At 43.6% G+C, this 18,826-nt stretch overlaps 1 protein-coding gene across 1 annotated transcript in view; it reads left to right on the top strand.

Annotated features, from left to right (window-relative positions):
* LOC133514347 (MAGUK p55 subfamily member 2-like) overlaps positions 1 to 18,826 on the top strand; it is an 81,569-nt gene that overhangs the window by 33,491 nt on the left and 29,252 nt on the right. The window contains 4 exon segments of the mRNA XM_061845978.1: positions 1,720 to 1,822; positions 8,315 to 8,383; positions 8,471 to 8,632; positions 16,944 to 17,146. Of these exon segments, the coding sequence (XP_061701962.1) occupies positions 1,720 to 1,822; positions 8,315 to 8,383; positions 8,471 to 8,632; positions 16,944 to 17,146 (537 nt within the window).

Raw genomic sequence — 18,826 nt, 5'->3', positions numbered from 1 at the left:
CACCTCCACTCCATGTTTTATCACCGAATCAGATGCACCTGTGTGAGGTCGTCAGCTGCATAGAGACACCTGTACACCCCATACAATCGATAAGACTCAAGCTTGTAACATGGCCATTTCCAAAAAGCTGTCCAAAGACACCAGAGACAAAATTGTACAACTTCACACGGCTGGAAAGGGCAACAGAGAAATTGCCAAGGAGCTTGGTGAAAAAAGGTCCACTGTTGAAGTAATCGTTACAAAATGGAAGAAGCTAAACATGACGGTCAATCTCAATCGGAGTGGAGGCTCATGCAAGATATCACCTCGTGGGGTCTCAATGATCCATAGAAAGCTGAGGAATCAGCCTAGGACTACACGACAGGACTTGGTCAATGACCGGAAAGGAGCTGGGACCACCGTTTCCAAGGTTACTGTTGGTAATACACTGAGACGTCATGGTTTGAATTCATGCATAGCACGGAAGGTTCCCCTGCTTAAACCAGTCCATGTCAAGGCCCGTCATAAATTTGCCAATGACCATTTGGATGATACAGAGGAGTCATGGGAGAAGGTTTTGGGGTCAGATGAGACCAAAATGGAACTTTTTGGTCATGATTCCACGAAGTGTATTTGGAGGAAGACGAATGATGAGATCCATCCCAAGAACACCATCCCTACTGTGAAGCATAGGGATGGTAGCATCATGCTTTGGGGGTGTTTTTATGCAAATGGGACAGAACGACTGCACTGTATTAAGAAGAGGATGACCGCGGCCATGTATTGTGAGATTTTGGGGAACAACCTCTTTCCCTCAGTCAAAGCATTGAAGATGGGTCGTGGCTGGGTATTTCAACATGACAATGACCCGAAGCATACAGCCAGGAAAACCAAGGAGTGGCTCCCTAAGAAACACATCAAGGTTCTGGTGTGGCCTAGCCAGTATTCAGACCTAAGGGAGGGAGCTGAAACTCTGTATTTCTCAGCGACAGCCCAGAAACCTGTCTGATCTAGAGAAGATCTGTGTGGAGGAGTGGGCCAAAATCCCACCTGCAGTGTGTGCAAACCTGGTGAACAACTACAGGAAACATTTGACATCTGTAATTGCAAACAAAGGCGATTGTACCAAATATTAACATTGGTTTTCTCAGGTGTTCAAATACTTATTTCCAGCTGTATAATAATAAAATAGTAAATAAATCAATACATAGTGAGTTCTGGATTTTTCTTTTTAGATGATCTCTCTCACAGTGGACATGCACCTGATAAAAATTTCAGACCCCTCCATGATTTCTCTGTGGGAGAACTTGCAATATAGCAGGGTGTTCAAATACTCATTTTTTTTTCACTGTATCTTACTCTTTATTTCCCCATACAGTATGTGTCTTGTGCAGCTGACATAACAAAAGCATTTTGAGATCTGCTTTGTGAACCAGATTATTTGTCACCATTTCGAGACATATTTCTTTTAACCCTCTCAGGACCAAATAAAAATTTGCAGAGAGAAAAATCTGATACTTTCAGAAAATGATACACTTAAAATTTGCGATTTTATTAAACCTGTTGCAAATTTGCAACCCCTGCCAGGAAAGGGTTAATTTTTACACTAATTTCATAGTCTATTCTTATGTTCATTCTTTTCTTTGAGTTTTTATTGAAGGTGTATTACACTTCCATATTTCAAATTCTTGGTCCTGATGTATATACATACCGTATGCATTTTATGTGTGTGTGGTTCAGGCATGTCATGTGGAGGGTGGAGCTGCAGGATTGATTCCCAGTCAAATGCTGGAAGAGAAGAGAAAAGCATTTGTCAAGAGGGATGTGGAACTACTTCCTCCAGGTAACCAAGGAAAAAAGCAACAAATAAAACACTAGTGTGTTGATAATTCCACTTTTATAGAATATTTACCTAAGCAAACTTGTCTTTGTTTTTTTTTTTTTTTTATCAGTACAAAGTGATGTTTACATGATAGAAACAAAAATCTAAATCAGAATAATCTTAATTTGCCAGGTATGTCAAAAATGCAAGGAATTTGTCTCTAGTAGTTGGAGCTGCTCTAGCCCAATGATAGTCAAGTGACAGACAATACTTTTGAGACATAAAAACAGTCACTAAGCAATTCTAGATTATCAATAATGTGGTAATGTAGCTACATTTGTTTCTTTTTTTGATGATTGTACAAATGATACAGAGTTCCTTAATAATTGGAGCAATGTGAAATGACTAATAGAAGAAAAGTCTGGTACAATGAGCATTGGGCAAATGGTGCAGACTTCAATAAATGTCTATAGTTTAAATTGACTAGTAGTGTGATAATCTGTGACAATGTCATTTCTGCAAATGGTGCAGATCCATCTCAAGTACGAGTGGCCGGTATTGGTCAACAACAGATATTTAAGTTGTGCGGTGTGGTAAGACGACTGTGGTGAGTGCATGAGCAACGTATAATTAAACCGAAAGAGATGTGACAACAATCTCAAGACAAAACAGGCAGCATCTTACACTGGAATTATCTGTTAACTGTTACAGAAATTAATGGCAAGACGGAAGAAGCTGTTGGAATTGTCTACCTGTTTTAGTTTGCAGTGATATATAGCGGCAGCATGGTGGCACAGCTGTAGAGCATTGTCCTCACAGTTTTGAGGACTGGAGTTCAATCTGATCCCTGCCTGTGTGGAGTTTGCATATTCTAAATAGAATTTTCTTAGCTATTAAGGTAAATTTGATAATTTCCAACAACACAACTGAAAAGCACTCATGGTAAACGAATGTGCTATGCCATACTGGTTGGGAATTCCTGGTCTAACAAGGGATAATTGCTGCATGTTGATCAAATGGTGTATGGATTTGTTGTGGCGGTGCATCGAGAGAGGGTGAGCCTGCCACCTCCAACAACAGAGTTGAGCCGAGTCTCACGTCCACCAGGGGACCCAACCGAGGGGATGCCACTGGCAACCCAGGACTCAGGACAGTCCTAAACCCGACCAAAACGCCTCAGCCAGTTTCACCCCCGCCCCCTCCCACTGATGATGCCCAACACTCACTCCAATCCCCAAACCAATGCACATTCCATAAGAGAAAACTCAACACAGAGCCAAAACCACACCGCAACAAGCCCTCAGAAACAATATCCCACAACACCCCAAATTACAACTGTCACGACCCATCGGAACGGGAGTAGGACTCGGACGATGCAAGGTAGTTCGGGGAGAAACGTTTATTATTTCGTGGTCGGGGATCGGGCAGGCAGTCAGGTGCAGCAGCGGTAGTTGGGACGTCGGGCGAAGAGAGCAGGTGAGCAGGCAGGCAGGAGTCGGTACACAGGAGAACGATCAAAGCAGGCAGAAGTATCAAAAGAGTCAGGCTTACGGGGTTGGTCGGAGAACAGGCGAAGGTCGGTACACACGGGTTGTCGATCAGGGATACGGGAATACTTGAACGGGACATGAAGCTCACGAACTGGCGGGGACCAGTCGTCATCGGGGTCATATAAATACACAGGATAATCAGCCTGCATGAGGCGCAGGTGTGCGCCTCCCAATCAGCGCAACCGCGCAGGCACCCGCACAGCCCGGGCTGGAGCGGCAGGATGATGACAGTACCCCCCCTCAAAGACACGGCTCCCAGACGTGCCTAAACGAAAGAAACAGACAATAATTAACACAGGCAGGGGTGGGCGGAAGGGGGATCCGGAGGAGGGCACCCCCCCCCCCCCCGAAACCCAGTCTGGTGGCCATCCAAGCCACCAAGGCGTCTGGGTGGACAGGTCAGTAGGATTACCTGGACGCCAAGCACCAGGGTCCCCACGGGGCGATTCGGGCGGACGACCTCTGAGAGGAACCAAACGGCGAAGCAGGAACCAGACCGAGGCAAGCAACTGCTCCGGACGAGAACCTCCCATGCCGTGGTTGCGAGATGACCAGGGACTGGTCGCCACCGAGGCTTGGTCAGGAGGCAGCCATGGATTGCTCACCAACAAGGCCAGTTCGTTCAGTCACGACCCATCGGAACGGGAGTAGGGCCCAAATGCAGGACTCTGACGATGCAAGGTAGTTCGGGGAGAAACGTTTATTATTTCGTGGTCAGGGATCGGGCAGGCAGTCAGGTGCAGCAGCGGTAGTTGGGACGTCGGGCGAAGAGAGCAGGTGAGCGGGCAGGTAGGAGTCGGTACACGGGAGAACGATCAAAGCAGGCAGAAGTATCAAAGGAGTCAGGCTTACGGGGTTGGTCGGAGAACAGGCGAAGGTCGGTACACACGGGTTGTCGATCAGGGATACGGAAATACTCGAACGGGACATGAAGCTCACGAACTGGCGCGGACCAGTCGTCATCGGGGTCATATAAATACATAGGATAATCAGCCCGCATGAGGCGCAGGTGTGCGCCTCCCAATCACCGCAACCGCCCAGGCACCCACACAGCCCGGGCTGGAGCGGCAGGATCATGACAACAACCATGTGCCCCAAGGAGACAGTGCCCTGCAGCACCCTGCCCCACCGAAAGAAAAATAAAATAAATATATAAATACAATAAAAAATCACCAGCACCTGTCCAAAGACACCCCCACGTTCAAATGGCAAGCCCCGGTGTACATCCACAAAATAAAAGCCCAGAAGCCCAAAGCAGGAAGCCAGTCATATACTTTCACACACAAACTGTCAGATATGATGAAACTGGCTCAAATAACCACCTCAACAATACTACATCCAACCACCATTTGAACCCTCGACCAATGAGTATATAGTCAACCGGGCCAACTGCAAAACACATACAAACACACGGAAGCACACACACGGCTCCCCAGCCCACAAGTCCAACACCGATACTGGCCATAAAAAATCCTGAGCCGAATGACAACATCAGTAGAAGCCGCGGGGCACCAAGAAAATGCAAGCTCATGACAGGGACACCCCCGATCTAGTCCACGCACGCCTCCCTTACCCAGCTACACAAAAGAAAAAGAATCAACAATGGATGGAACTGGTTGGAACCCTGTGGGGGCTGTGGTGTGTGTGGGGGGGGGGGGGGTATTAGGGGCAGGCACAAGATGTCCAGTCAAGAGAAAACTAACAATCCACCCTTTTATTATGATGCAGGTCCCAGACTGGCAAACATTATCCCTGTGTATGAATGTGTGTGGTGGGGTGTAGTGCATTAAAATTGGAAAAGCTGGCGGGGATGAGGGGAAATGGTCACAGGTTAATATTAACCTGCCATCATCACTCCCACCAAGGCTGATCAGCTCCACAATCATGTGTGAATGTATCTAATGAATGATAAAAAATTCAGCATGAGAGAATCATCGTAGAACAGAGAGCAGGAAACGTGACCACGTGTTTCTGGAAGACCAGCAGACCAGTGAAGGTGGGGTGTGAACCAAATCTAAATGAGTTATGAGTGTGGCAATGTGCGGAAAATGAACAGTATGAGTAAAAAAAAAAAAAAAAAAGCATCAGGGCCGTTCCATTTAGTCTTACCCATCTTTCCAACATGTTCAGCAGGATATTATGATCTACCGTATCAAAAACTGCGCTGAAATCCATTAAGACCAAAATTGACACCTTTCCTGAGTCAGTATTCAACCTTATATCATTTAGCACTTTGATAAGAGCAGATTCTGTACTGTGATGAGCTCGGAAACCTGCTTAAATTTGTAAAAAAGTCAATTTAAATTCAGGAAATTGCTGAGTTGATTAAAAATAACTTTCTCAGGAATCTTGGCTCTGAACGGCAGATTTGAGGTGGGTCTATAGCTTGCTAACATGGAATTGTCCAGTGCTCCATATTTTAGAAGAGGCTTAACAGCAGCTCCTTCAAGAGCTTTGGGAAGCTCACCAGACTGAAGTGAGCAATTGATTATTTGCTTCAAATCAGGTAGAACTGACGTTTGCATTGCCGGCAGTAAGTCGGATTCATTTCCAGGAATGTTTAGTGTCCTCCAAGGCTGTGCTTTTTCACCGATTCTCTTCATAATGTTTTTGGACAGAATCTCTAGATGCAGCTGAGGAGTAGAGGGGATCAAGTTTTGTGGCATCAGTATTGCATCTCTGCTTTTTGCAGAAAGTGTGGGTTTGTTGGCCTCATCAAGCCGTGATCTCTAACTCTCCTTGGAGGGGTTTTCAGCTGAGTGTGAACTGGTTGGGTTGAAAAATCATTCATTTTGTTGGGAAGATAGTGTAGATTTGCAAGATGAATCTACAGAAGTGGCATTTGAAATCCATGCTGTCAGAGTTTAACCTGCAATCATTCCTCTGTGGTGTAAACTTCAACTTCTCCAAGTGTAATAGACCCGTCACACCATGAGGTTCTGGTCAGCGTTCTAGAGCGTTTGAGGAAACGTTGGTAGTCGCACATGGTCGCCGGGATAGCTCCAGAAGAGCGTTGTTTGAACGCTAGTGAATGTCAATGATCGCTGGGAATCGGCGGAGAATGCCGGTCTGGAAAAAAAGTTTTTAACATGCACTAAAGTTCTCACCGACACCAGCGTTCATCAATGTTTAATTTTGAATGCTGCAGAACGTTCAAAACGTTCGTGGAACGTTTTACTAAGGTTCGTCGAGCGTTGCACGCGTTTGGCTATCGTTAGTCAGTCATAACTCTAGCTTTACTTGGTTGTTACTTAATCGTTTGCTTTTCAGAGAACGACTCACTGGCGCCCTGTCAATGACCACTGAACAATCCCGTAGTGCACACATCGTGTAACTAAAGTCAAACGAATGTCGTTTGGAGTACATTGAGCGTCATTCGTGCGTTTCCCGAACGTCCATGCATATGCGTATATAAACCGATGCTTTGTAAGCAAGGTCCATTTAATATTAAGCTACAGTAGAGAGCACCTACTATGGAAGATCCAGAAAGCAGTAGTTCATTTTCGTGGAAAAACTCCACCAGACTATCCTCAACAGCCCAGTCCAGGATCCTTCAATCCTTTCTCTGCTTCTTTTGTCTCTTTGTCGGACCGTCGTCACTGGGGTTTGCAAGGTGTTTAGGGTCCGCAGAGGGTGTTACATGGTGCGTGACTTCACGGACGTGCTCTTCCTGTTGTTTTTCCTCCAAACACATTGCTCGTGATGAAAGAGGCTTAGCTTTTCATGCTAGCAGCGCTAGTTGCTGAAGTCCGCGCCCCAACTTTTTTTCTTCTCGGCGGCATGATGCTCACTGTTCTAACTCACGACAACAACTGAAGTGACTACGAACTTTCCAACGTTTTAGTGCCGGTTCCACTGTAAAAATTACACGCCAGCAAAACGCTTTTCTGTCGTTATTCACCAATTGGTCGCTCAACATACTCGTCTTACTTGACAAATCGCTCGTCGTGCCCAAATGATGCGTTTGCACACGCTAATGTTTGTTAGGGGTATCTTATGTGGTCGCTGTTACACACTTTTCGTAAGTTAAACACACGTTAAGTCATGAGTTAGACACACGTTAATCACACACCAGATGTGTCATCCGCGTTTGAGAATGCTGAAAAATAGAACGATTGAAATGTTCAGAGGACGTTGACCAGAACGTCATGTTGTGACGGAGCCTTAACTGCATGCATTTTTTGTTGATTTCTGAAATGTCGGCAGAAAAATATCTGGAGGGCCTTTTCCACTGCTTAGCAATTCTTCCCTTGTGTACAAAAGTCACATGAATCCTCCAAAGATGAGCGAACAGGATGCAGCAAGGTCAATACAGGAGAACACATTACAGAGGGGTCCACTCATGGAGGCCCTATCTGGCATATGATTCATGGTCACTCGGTAAGCCCTCTATATCATCATCATTGGCTGCCTTCATTCCACCCCATCTGAGTTCCTCCCAGTGGTAACTTGCCATTGTACCTCTAAGCTGGTGAACAAGGCCATGTTGGATCGTAAACGTCCTACACATTCTTATCAAGATAACACACCTGCATCAGCGACACCTGGCTTTCAGGCACTCTTTCTTCCACAAAGCACCAAATCTCAGTGCATCCAGTGTAAAATATTTGACCCAGGGAGAGAGCCAGGTGGCCAGAGACAAGTCTACACACTCACTTAAGACTTTCTCCCAACCTGATGCAGAGCTACCACACAGAACCTGGGTCAATCTAAGAAGCGCCACTAGTCAGTGGTGGCCAATGCACCGGTCCAAGGTCTTCCCCATCTCTGACAAGGTCAGCTGGGATCGTTTTCACCTTACCCCAACTCTAATGACAAGTGGTATCAAAATGGATGAATACAGATTTGATCCTTTAACAAGAGAAAATTATTAAACCACTTTAGCCCTTTTATGGCTTATAGTTGTGCATTTTTATACTTTGTTTATTCTAAGATCTTGTTTCTTTCACATTTCTCACTACAGGAAATCTGTGCACAGGTGTTGGTGTGAAGAGAAAGAAAAAAATGATGTATGTTACAACAAAAAATGCAGGTATTGAAAACTCATTTGCAAATTGTTAATATGGCCTATGTTCTAATTTCTTTTAAATTTTATCATCTACAATACTTTTTCTTTCAGACTTTGATAGACATGAGATATTGCTCTACGAGGAGGTGGCCAAGGTCCCTCCTTTCAAGAGGAAAACTCTGATTTTGGTTGGTGCTCAAGGTGTAGGAAGGCGCAGATTGAAGAACATGCTTCTGTTAAAGGATCCCCATCTCTTTGGAACCACAATTCCTTGTATAAAATTATTACTTTACAACTTGTATTATTTTTCATAGTTCACATTTTGGTTTACAGACTAATCTAAATTGCTGAAACTGAACATGACTTTATTAGTTATGTATCATTCATCATAGTACTAATTTCATAATGACAAATCAACATATGTGGTAGAATTTATGGGAACAATTTCCGAAAGCCAATTTCTCAAAACAGAGTCTACAACTGAGTGTAGGACTTTGCAATTTATGACTTTGACAGGAAAAACTCAGGAGTTGGTTGACATGATGGTTTGGAGAAACTTTGTGCATCCATCCAAGAGAGCTGGAGGAAAGGTAGTAAGGCTAGAAGTTTACGAGTAGAGTTGAAATTATTTTACCACAGATCGAGTGATGAGTCGTCATTTCATCCGTATGTTGGGACTATGACAGGAAAAGCTCAGGAGTTGGTTGACATGATGATTAGGAGAAAGGTTGATATTCTGTGCATCCAAGAGAGCAGGTGGAAAGGTAGTAAGGCTAGAAGTTTAGGAGCAGGGTTGAAATTATTCTACCACGGAGTAGATGGGAAGAGAACTAGAGTAGAGGTTATTTTAAAGGAAGAACTGGCTAAGAATGTCTTGGAGGTGAAAAGAGTATCAGATCGAGTGATGAGACTAAAATTTGAAATTGAGGATGTTATGTATAATGTGGTTAGCGGCTATGCCCCATAGGTAAGATGTGACCTAGCGTTGAAAGAGAAATTCTGGAAGGAACTAGATGAAGTAGTTCTGAGCATCCCAGACAGCGAGAGAGTTGTGATCGGTGCAGATTGTAATGGATATATTGGGAAAGGAAACAGGGGCGATGAAGAAGTGATGGGTAAGTACGGCATCCAGGAAAGGAACTTTGAGGGACAGATGGTGGTAGACTTTGCAAAAAGGATGGAGATGGCTGTAGTAAACACTTATTTCCAGAAGAGGGAGGAACATACAGTGACCTACAAGAGCGGAGGTGAAAGCACGCAGGTGGATTATATTTAGTGCAGATGATGTAATCTGAAGGAGGTTACTGAATGTAAAGTAGTGGTAGGGGAGAGTGTAGCTCGACAGCATAGGATGGTAATGTGTAGGATGATTCTGGTGGTGGGTAGGAAGATTAAGAAGACAAAGGTAGAGCAAAGAACCATGTGGTGGAAGCTGAGAAAGGAAGATTGTTGTGCGGCCTTTCGGAAAGAGGTGAGACAGGCTCTCGATGGACAGCAGAAGGTCCCGGAAAACTGGACTACGACAGCCAAGGTAATCAGAGAGACAGGCAGGAGAGTACTTAGTGTGTCTTTTGGTAGGAAAGGGGAGAAGGAGACTTGGTGGTGGAACCCCAAAATACAGGGAGTCATGCAAAGAAAGAGATTAGCGAAGAAGAAGTGGGACACTGAGAGGACTGAGGAAAGGCGAAAGGAGTACATCGAGATGCGACGTAGGGCAAAGGTAGAGGTGGCAAAGGCTAAACAAGAGGCATATAAAGACATGTACACCAGGTTGGACACGAAAGAAGGAGAAAAGGATCTCTACAAGTTGGCCAGACAGAGGGATAGAGGTGGGAAGGATGTGCAGCAGGTACTGGTGATTAAGGATAGAGATGGAAATGTGTTGACTAGTGCCAGTAGTGTGCTAAATAATAGATGGAAAGAATACTTTGAGAAGTTGATGAATGAAGAAAATGAGAGAGAAGGAAGAGTTGAAGAGGCAAGTGTGAAGGACCAGGAAGTGGCAATGATTAGTAAAGGGGAAGTCAGAAAGGCACTAAAAAGGATGAAAAATGGAAAGGCAGTTGGTCTTGATGACATACCGGTAGAGGTATGGAAGCAATTTGGAGAGATGGCTGTGGAGTTTTTGACCAACTTATTCAACAGAATACTAGCGGGCGAAAAGATGCCTGAAGAATGGAGGAAAAGTGTTCTAGTTCCCATTTTTAAGAACAAAGGGGATGTTCAGAGCTGTGGGAACTATAGAGGAATAAAGTTGATGAGCCACACAATGAAGTTATGGGAAAGAGTAGTGGAGGCTAGACTCAGGACAGAAGTAAGTATTTGCGAGCAACAGTATGGTTTCATGCCTAGAAAGAGTACCACAGATGCCTTATTTGCCTTGAGGATGCTAGTGGAAAAGTACAGTGAAGGTCAGAAGGAGCTACATTGTGTCTTTGTGGATCTAGAGAAAGCCTATGACAGAGTACCAAGAGAGGAACTGTGGTACTGCATGCGTAAGTCTGGTGTGGCAGGGAAGTATGTTAAAATAGTACAGGACATGTACGATGGCAGGAGAACAATGGTGAGGTGTTCCTTAGGTGTGACAGAGGAATTTAAGGTGGAGGTGGGACTGCATCAGGGATCAGCTCTGAGCCCCTTCCTGTTTGCAGTGGTAATGGATAGGCTGACAGATGAGGTTAGACTGGAATCCCCTTGGACCATGATGTTCGCAGATGATATTGTGATATGCAGTGAAAGCAGGGAGCATTCGGAGGAACAAATAGAAAGATGGAGACATGCACTGGAAAGGAGAGGAATGAAGATTAGCCGAAGTAAAACAGAATATATGTGCGTGAATGAGAAAAGTGGAGGGGGAAGAGTGAGGCTACAGGCAGAAGAGATAGCGAGGGTGGACGAATTCAAATATTTCGGGTCAACAATCCAGAGCAATGGTCTGTGTGGTAAGGATGTGAAGAAACGGGTCCAAGCAGGTTGGAACACCTGGCGAAAGGTGTCTGGTGTGTTATGTGACAGAAGTGTCTCTGCGAGGATGAAGGGCCAAGTTTACAAAACAGTGATGTATGGATTAGAGTAGGTGGCACTGAAGAAACAACAGGAAGCAGAACTGGAGGTGGCAGAAATGAAGATGTTGAGGTTCTCGCTCGGAGTGAGCAGGTTAGATAGGATTAGAAATGAGCTCATTAGAGGGACAGCCAAAGTTGGATGTTTTGCTGACGAGGTTCGAGAGAGCAGACTTCGATGGTTTGGACATGTTCAGAGGCGAGAGAGTGAGTATATTGGTAGAAGGATGCTGAGGATTGAGCTCCCAGGCAAAAGAGCGAGAGGAAGACCAAAGTGAAGGTTTATGGATGTGGTGAGGGAAGACATGAGGGCACTTGGGTTAGAGAGGAAGATGCAGGAGATAGGCTAAGATGGCAAAAGATGACACACTGTGGCGACCCCTAACGGGACAAGCCGAAAGGAAAAGAAGAAGACCGAGTGATGAGGCTGAAACTCGAAATTGAGGGTATTATGTATAATGTGATTAGCGTCTATGCCACACAGGTAGGATGTAGCCGAGAGTTGAAAGAGAAATTCTGGAAGGAACTAGATGAAGTAGTTCTGAGCATCCCAAATAAAGAGAGAATTATGATTGGTGTAGGTTGTAATGGACATGTTGGTGAAGGAAATGGGGGTGATGAAGAAGTGATGGGTAAGTACAGCATCCAGAAAAGGAATTTTGAGGGACACATTGTGGTGGACTTTGCGAAAAGGATGGACATGGCAGTAGTGAACACTTTATCCAGAAGAGGCAGGGACATAGGGTGACCTACAAGAGCACGCGGAAGCACAAGCATGCAGGTGGATTACATTTTGTGCAGACGATGTAACCTGAAGGAGATTATTGACTGTCAGGTAGTGGTAGGGGAGAGTGTCGCTCAAAACCATAGGATGCTGTTGTGTAGGATGACTCTGGTGGTGGGAAGGAAGATTAAAAAGACAAAGGTAGAGCAGAGAATAATGTGGTGGAAGCTGAGAAAGGAAGAATGTTATACGGCCTTTTGGAAAGAAGTGAGACAGGTTCTCGATAGACAGGAGGATGTCCTGGAAGACTGGATTACTATAGCCAAGGTGATCAGAGAGACAGGAAGGAGAGTACTTACTGTGTCTTCTGCAAGGAAAGGGGAGGAGACTTGGTGGTGGAACCCCAAAATACAGGAAGTCATACAAGGAAAGAGGTTAGGGAAGAAGAAGTGTGACACAGGGGACTGAGGAGAGGCAAAAGGAATACATTGAGATGCGACATAGAGCAAAGGTAAAGGTGGTGAAGGCTAAAAAATAAAATAAAAAAGAAAGTCATTTGACGACACGAGGTGGGACACGAAAAAGTATGTCAACAAGGGACCAGACAGAGGGATACAGATGGGAAAGATGTGCAGCAGGTCAGGGTGATTAAGGATAGAGATGGAAATGTGTGGGCAGGTGCCAGTAGTGTGCTAAATAAATTGAAAGAATAGTTTGAGAACTTGATGAAATAAGAAAATGATAGAGAAGGAGGCATAGAAGATGCAAGTATGAAGGACCAGGAAGTGTCAATTATTAGTAACAGGGAAGTTAGAAAGGCACTAAAGAGAATTAAAAATGGAAAGGCAGTGGGTCATGAGGGCATACCTGTGGAGGTTTGAAAGCAATTTGGAGAGATGGCTGTGGAGTTTCTGACCAACTTATTTAACAGAATAGGTGAGAAGGGTGAGAAGATGCCTGAAGAATGGAGGAAAAGTGTGCTAGTTACCATTTTTAAGAACAAAGGCGATGTGCAGAGTTGTGGGAACTATAGAGGCATAAAGTTGATGAGCCACACAATGAAGTTATGGTAAAGAGTTGTGCTGTCTAGACTGAGGACAGAAGTATCTGCGAGCAACAGTATGGTTTCATGCCTAGAAAGAGTACTACAAATGCATTATTTGCCTTGAGCATGCTAGTGGAAAAGTACAGAGAAGGTCAGAAGGAGCTACAGTGTGTCTTTGTGGATCTAAAGAAAGCCCATGACAGAGTACCAAGAGAGGAACTGTGGTAATGTGTGCGTAAGTCTGGTGTGGTGAAGAAAAGGGCAGCAGAACAGCAGTGAGGTGTGCCGTATGTGTGAGAGAAGAATTTAAGGTGGACGTCGGACTGTATCAGGGATCAGCTCTGAACCCCTTCCTGTTTGCTCTGGTAATGGATAGGCTGACAGATGAGGTTAGACTGGAATCTCCTTGGACCATGATGTTTACAGATGATATTGTGATCTGCAGTGAAAGGAGCACAATTAGAAAGATGAGGCATGCACTGGAAAGGAGAGGAATGAATATTATCACAAGTAAAACAGAATATATATACGTGAATGAGAGGGAGGGTGGGGGAAGAGTGAGGCTACAGGGAGAAGAGATAGTGAGGGTGGACGACTTCAAATACTTGGCGTTAACAATCCAGAGCAATGGTGAGTGTGGTCAGGAAGTGAAGAAACAGGTCCAAACAGGTTAGAACAGCTGGCGGAAGGTGTCTGGTGTGTTATGTGACAGAAGGGTCTCTGCGAGGATGAAGGGCAAAGTTTATAAAACAGTGATGAGGCCAGCCATGATCTACGGATTAGAGATGGTGGCACTGAAGAGACGAGCAGAGCTGGAAGTGGCAGAAATGAAGAAGTTGAGGTTCTCCCTCGGACTGAGCAGGTTCGATAGAATTAGAAATGAACTCAGTAGAGGGACAGCTAAAGTTCGATGTTTTGGAGACAAAGTTTAAGAGAGCAGAGTTCAATGGTTTGGACAGATCAAGAGGCGAGAGAGTGAGTATATTGGGTAGAAGGGTGGTGAGGTTGGAGCTCGAGGAAGACCAAAGAGAAAGTTGATGGATGTTGTGAGGGAAGACATGAGGGTAGTTGGTTTTGGAAAGGAAAATGCAGGCTTACATGGAAAAAGATGACGCACTGTGGTGGCCCTTAATGGGATAAGCCAAAAGGATAATTATCATTACCGCAGGGAGAGAGGTTATGAGTTTGTCCGCTTCCAAATATCTCATTGAAATATACAGTATAATACACTCACACACAAGATAAAGTGGTTTCAGTAAAAAAATGTCTCATAATATAAAACAATGTTTGTGGTGCAGTTTTATGAAGTATGTTGCTGTCATAAGAAATATAAAACAAGAAGACATACAGTACTGTGCAAAGGGTTAGTGCAAAGTATCTACCCACTTCTCAATTTTTTTTTTGAATAGTTTCCCCACTTTGATTAAAATCATAAAACCCATCTATCAGACCCAAGCTAACAAAGAATGCAGTTTTTAAGTGGCGATTTTAAATAATTTACAGACAAAAAATATTTAAAGCTACCTGGCCCTGTGTCAAAAATGAATCTCCCCCTCAACCCAATACTGTAACTCGTTGGGCCACCCTTATCAGCAATAACTGAAATCAAGCGTTTTTTTTTTCTATAACTCTGAATTAATATTTCAGATCTCTGTGGAGATATTCTGATCCACTTCTGCAGAAATTTAAATTCAGCAACAATGGAAGATTTTTGATCATGAACTGTCCCGATACAAAGGTATCTTTTGTGAGTTGACCCAAAAGCAAACAGAGGCAGAGAGGTTTGTGGTAAATGGTTTATTGAAGAGGAATTGGCAATTGAACCTCCGAGGTGTACTGACAGGTCATCGAGACAGGGAGGAGCATGCCTTGAGATGTTGTTATCAAATATTGCTAGACCAGTCAGTATTAGTATTACAGAAGATAGATGATCGCAAGTCGGCATACACTCCTTGAACCTTGACACTCATAGCACGATTGTCATTGCACTCTACTATCGCTTTATTGGGTACTATAACTGTTCCAAATGCGAGAACTTATCATCCAGAAAATACGATGTGTATATAGGGTAGCACGGTGGCGCACCAGCATTGGCCTCACAGTTCTGAGGATCAAGGTTCAAATCCCAGCCCGCCTGTATGGAGTTTGCATGTTTTCCCCGTGCCTGCGTGGGTTTTCTTCAGGCACTCCGGTTTCCTCCCACATTACAAAAACATGCAAGATTAATTGGACACTCTAAATTGTCCCAAAGTGTGATTGTTAGTGCGACTGTTGTCTGTCTCCATGTGACCTGTGTTTGGTTGGCAACCAGTTCAGGGAGTACCCTGCCTCCTGCCCTTTGACAACTGGGATATGCTCCAGCACGGCCCACAACCCGTGTGAGGATAAGCGGTGAAAGAAAATGGATAGATGCATTTTTTTGTTCATTATATATATTTTTTTATTTTCAGGATGTCTTTTCATTCACAGGATCTTTTACACTGCATGTTTTTTTGTTTACAGGTTGTTTTTTTCCCATTTACAACATTTTTTCATTTATAGTAGTTTTTTTCTTATTATTTCTTATTATTATTATCTTATTATTTGTCATTATTTTCTTATTTCTTATACGTTTTAAAGCTGTTGAAGCCCTAACCACACATCTCATCATCACCTTTCACAGATAGGTTTTAAATGTTTGCATGTTTCTCTGGTTTAAACACTCTTAAAGTTCAAACCTTTGTAGATAAAAGAAAAAAAAGTCAATTATTGTATTCTATAATGAAACAAAAGATCAAAACCTGTTTGGGGCCAAAACGTTTTTGTATTTGAAAAATAAGTATTTAAACATCCCTCCATCCATATTCCTCCACTATATCCAGGATAAGCATCTTCCTATAAAAAGAAAAATATTCCGGTTTTAAGAAATAAATGTTTTATTTTTATGAGGTTGGATACAGAAGAAACTAATAGCAACTCAAACATCTTTTACAGTTCCTCTGGCCATACCGCCTCGTCCTGGCGTGGCTCTGCTTTAGTGTCCTTGGTACAGGTGTGAGTGAAAAACACAGCTATGGGGCTTGTTGGTGCTCTCTTTTCTTCTGGGCGAGAATATTCTTCTAAACGGACATGCCACCTTTGATTAAGTTTTACAAATTGAAGCCGCAACACGTAGTGTGGGTGCGCCGAAATGCTGCGGGGCCCGCTGGCTGACCCCAGTACTTAAGGTAAGCCGGGGCACCTGAACCCCACTGCCAGACAAGCACTACTGAGCTCAGTGCAGTTTGCTGAAGGTCAATCTCCTCCATGCCAAGTATGGCTCTTTTGTGCTGAAGAGGAAGAAGTGGACAGACGTGTTGAGAAAGAAGAAGAGGATTCAGTAACACTTGACCTCTTGACAAACATGGCCCAAAAACCTCAACAAACTCGACTGAGCTCGGGGTGCTCATTTCGCACCAGGCTTCAGTGGCGTGCCAGTGTGATCGCCCGTCCTTAGTACTGAGACCATCACTGCAGGCACAATGGAGCCACGACACATTCTGCGGAAGTGCTAAAACCCCACAGGGCCTACCGGCCGGCCCCGCAGCAGCAGTGTCGGTACTTAGGGCGGTTTGAATAGTCTACAGTCCCTTAGCTAATTGGGATGCAAACCATTTGTTGATGGGGGGGCTGATATCGTCTCTATGTCTATATGTTAGAACAGTATTTGTTTGAGAGAAGAGTCTATACATTATTGCAGTATTTGTGTATGTGAGTGTCTGATTGTCTGTGCAGATACCTCAAGAAAGCCCAAAAGGGGAGAATGCGAGAACCAGATATATGCCTTTACAAGCCGCAGCAAGATGGAGGCTGACATCAAGAAGGGTCTCTATCTTGAATATGGGGAGTATGATGGCAATATGTATGGAATCAAAACTGACTCTATACATGAAGTTGTGGAAGCAGGACGAATTTGCATTCTGGATGCTCACCCACAGGTACACAAAAAAATTACATCAAGGTCAGATACTATTATAAAGAAATATATACATAAGCAATGAGAAATAAAATGTGACTGTTACAAAATATGGAAACAAGTGTGTAGCAATCACTGCCCAAAGTTGCACAGAAAGACTTTTGAATCACTCATTTTCTGACATGTTCAATTGGATCTCATTTAAAATTAGAATGTACATGTTACACCACTCAGACGCTTCAGATGGTGTGTGAAAAATGTTATTTATTGCTTTCATACCAGAAAAACTGGAGAAAAAAAGAACACTACATACCCAAAAGACTATATACCGTCCTACTCTCCACCCAGAATCCTTCTCCCCACGCTCTTTCTTCTTTTCCTTCAGTCAACTGCATCAGTAGATACCCTACCGCCATCTGCTGACGGGCTTAACATGCAAACTGCCTATCTCCCCCACAGAAAGAACATAATAATAACACAATAACAATTACAAGACATATGTACAGCAAAACAGATTCTTTACAAGTGCTACATACACTTGTCAGCCTCATCCGTCATAAGTGATGGTATGCTTTTGATCAAGAATAATATCCACAATTTTCTCGATCCTTAATTGTCTAGGTTGAAAACTGTGACTGCAGAAGCACTAAAATTGACCAACCACGTTTGGGTATGAAGATCAGCACGTTGATTTTCATTGCATGTTCATTTTGACGGCATAATGGCAGAGTGCTTGGAACATCTGCCACAGTTCTGAGGATAAGGTTTTGAGTTGGATTTTGGACTCGGTCTTTGGTCAGTTATTTTTGTAATACTCCAGTTCCCTCCCACTCTATAAAAACATGAGTGTTAAGTTAAATGAATACTCTGGATGCACCTTATTTCTATATTTGGAACTTCCAAGGTCTTAGCTCCTAGTATCTGTGTTGAAATGCCAGCGTCTCCCACCATAAATTTGGTCAAGGATCAAGAATATTGACAGAGGGGTGATAGAGGAGAGGTAGGACTGTTTGGGAGGAATAAGATAAGGGTGGCCAACCAGTCAGAAATTAAGAACCACATTTTTTACTCTGTTACAGCAAAGACCCACATCATACACATCGAAGACCCAAAGAGCATATCATACACATGAACATCATTCCCTCCTCACACACATACCTTTCCTCAGCCAGATTTATTGTAAATGTCACACATCAACCCGATAACAAGAAAACTAGACTCCGACTCAGTACCAATACCAGAGGCCAGTAATTTAAAAAAATAAAATTGTCCGCTCTCTCAGACAGACAAACTACCACTTCAACTAATTCTTGTCTTGTATGGCAAAATTTTCATCTAATGCAATAGTAGAATACTTACATGATTGGAATGTGGATCAGCAGCTATGCTAATGTCCGATATACTCTCTTCAACATGTGCCAGGGTAGTTGAAGGTCTGATACCATTTGCTTGAGATTTTTGTTTTTATTGTCACAAGATTTCAGCGACATCACTGAAGGATTTTTTCAATAAATTATCTTGAATGTATGGCTGTAACAACGTAATAAACTCAAGCAAAGCGCGCACGCAAATACTATAATAAACGCTCGTTCATAACTACCATAATGAACTTGACAAAAGTGCACGTACATAAACAGAACTTCGATATGCTTTTGTGCCTTCACAACAGCCGAACGAATGGAAGCAAAGAGCCACATGCAGC

The sequence above is a fragment of the Syngnathoides biaculeatus genome, chromosome 16 (genome assembly GCF_019802595.1).
Source record: "Syngnathoides biaculeatus isolate LvHL_M chromosome 16, ASM1980259v1, whole genome shotgun sequence".
Classification (NCBI taxonomy): Eukaryota; Metazoa; Chordata; class Actinopteri; order Syngnathiformes; family Syngnathidae; genus Syngnathoides; species Syngnathoides biaculeatus.
Note: the sequence above shows the minus strand (reverse complement) of the source record. Positions and strands in the feature narration are given on the sequence as shown.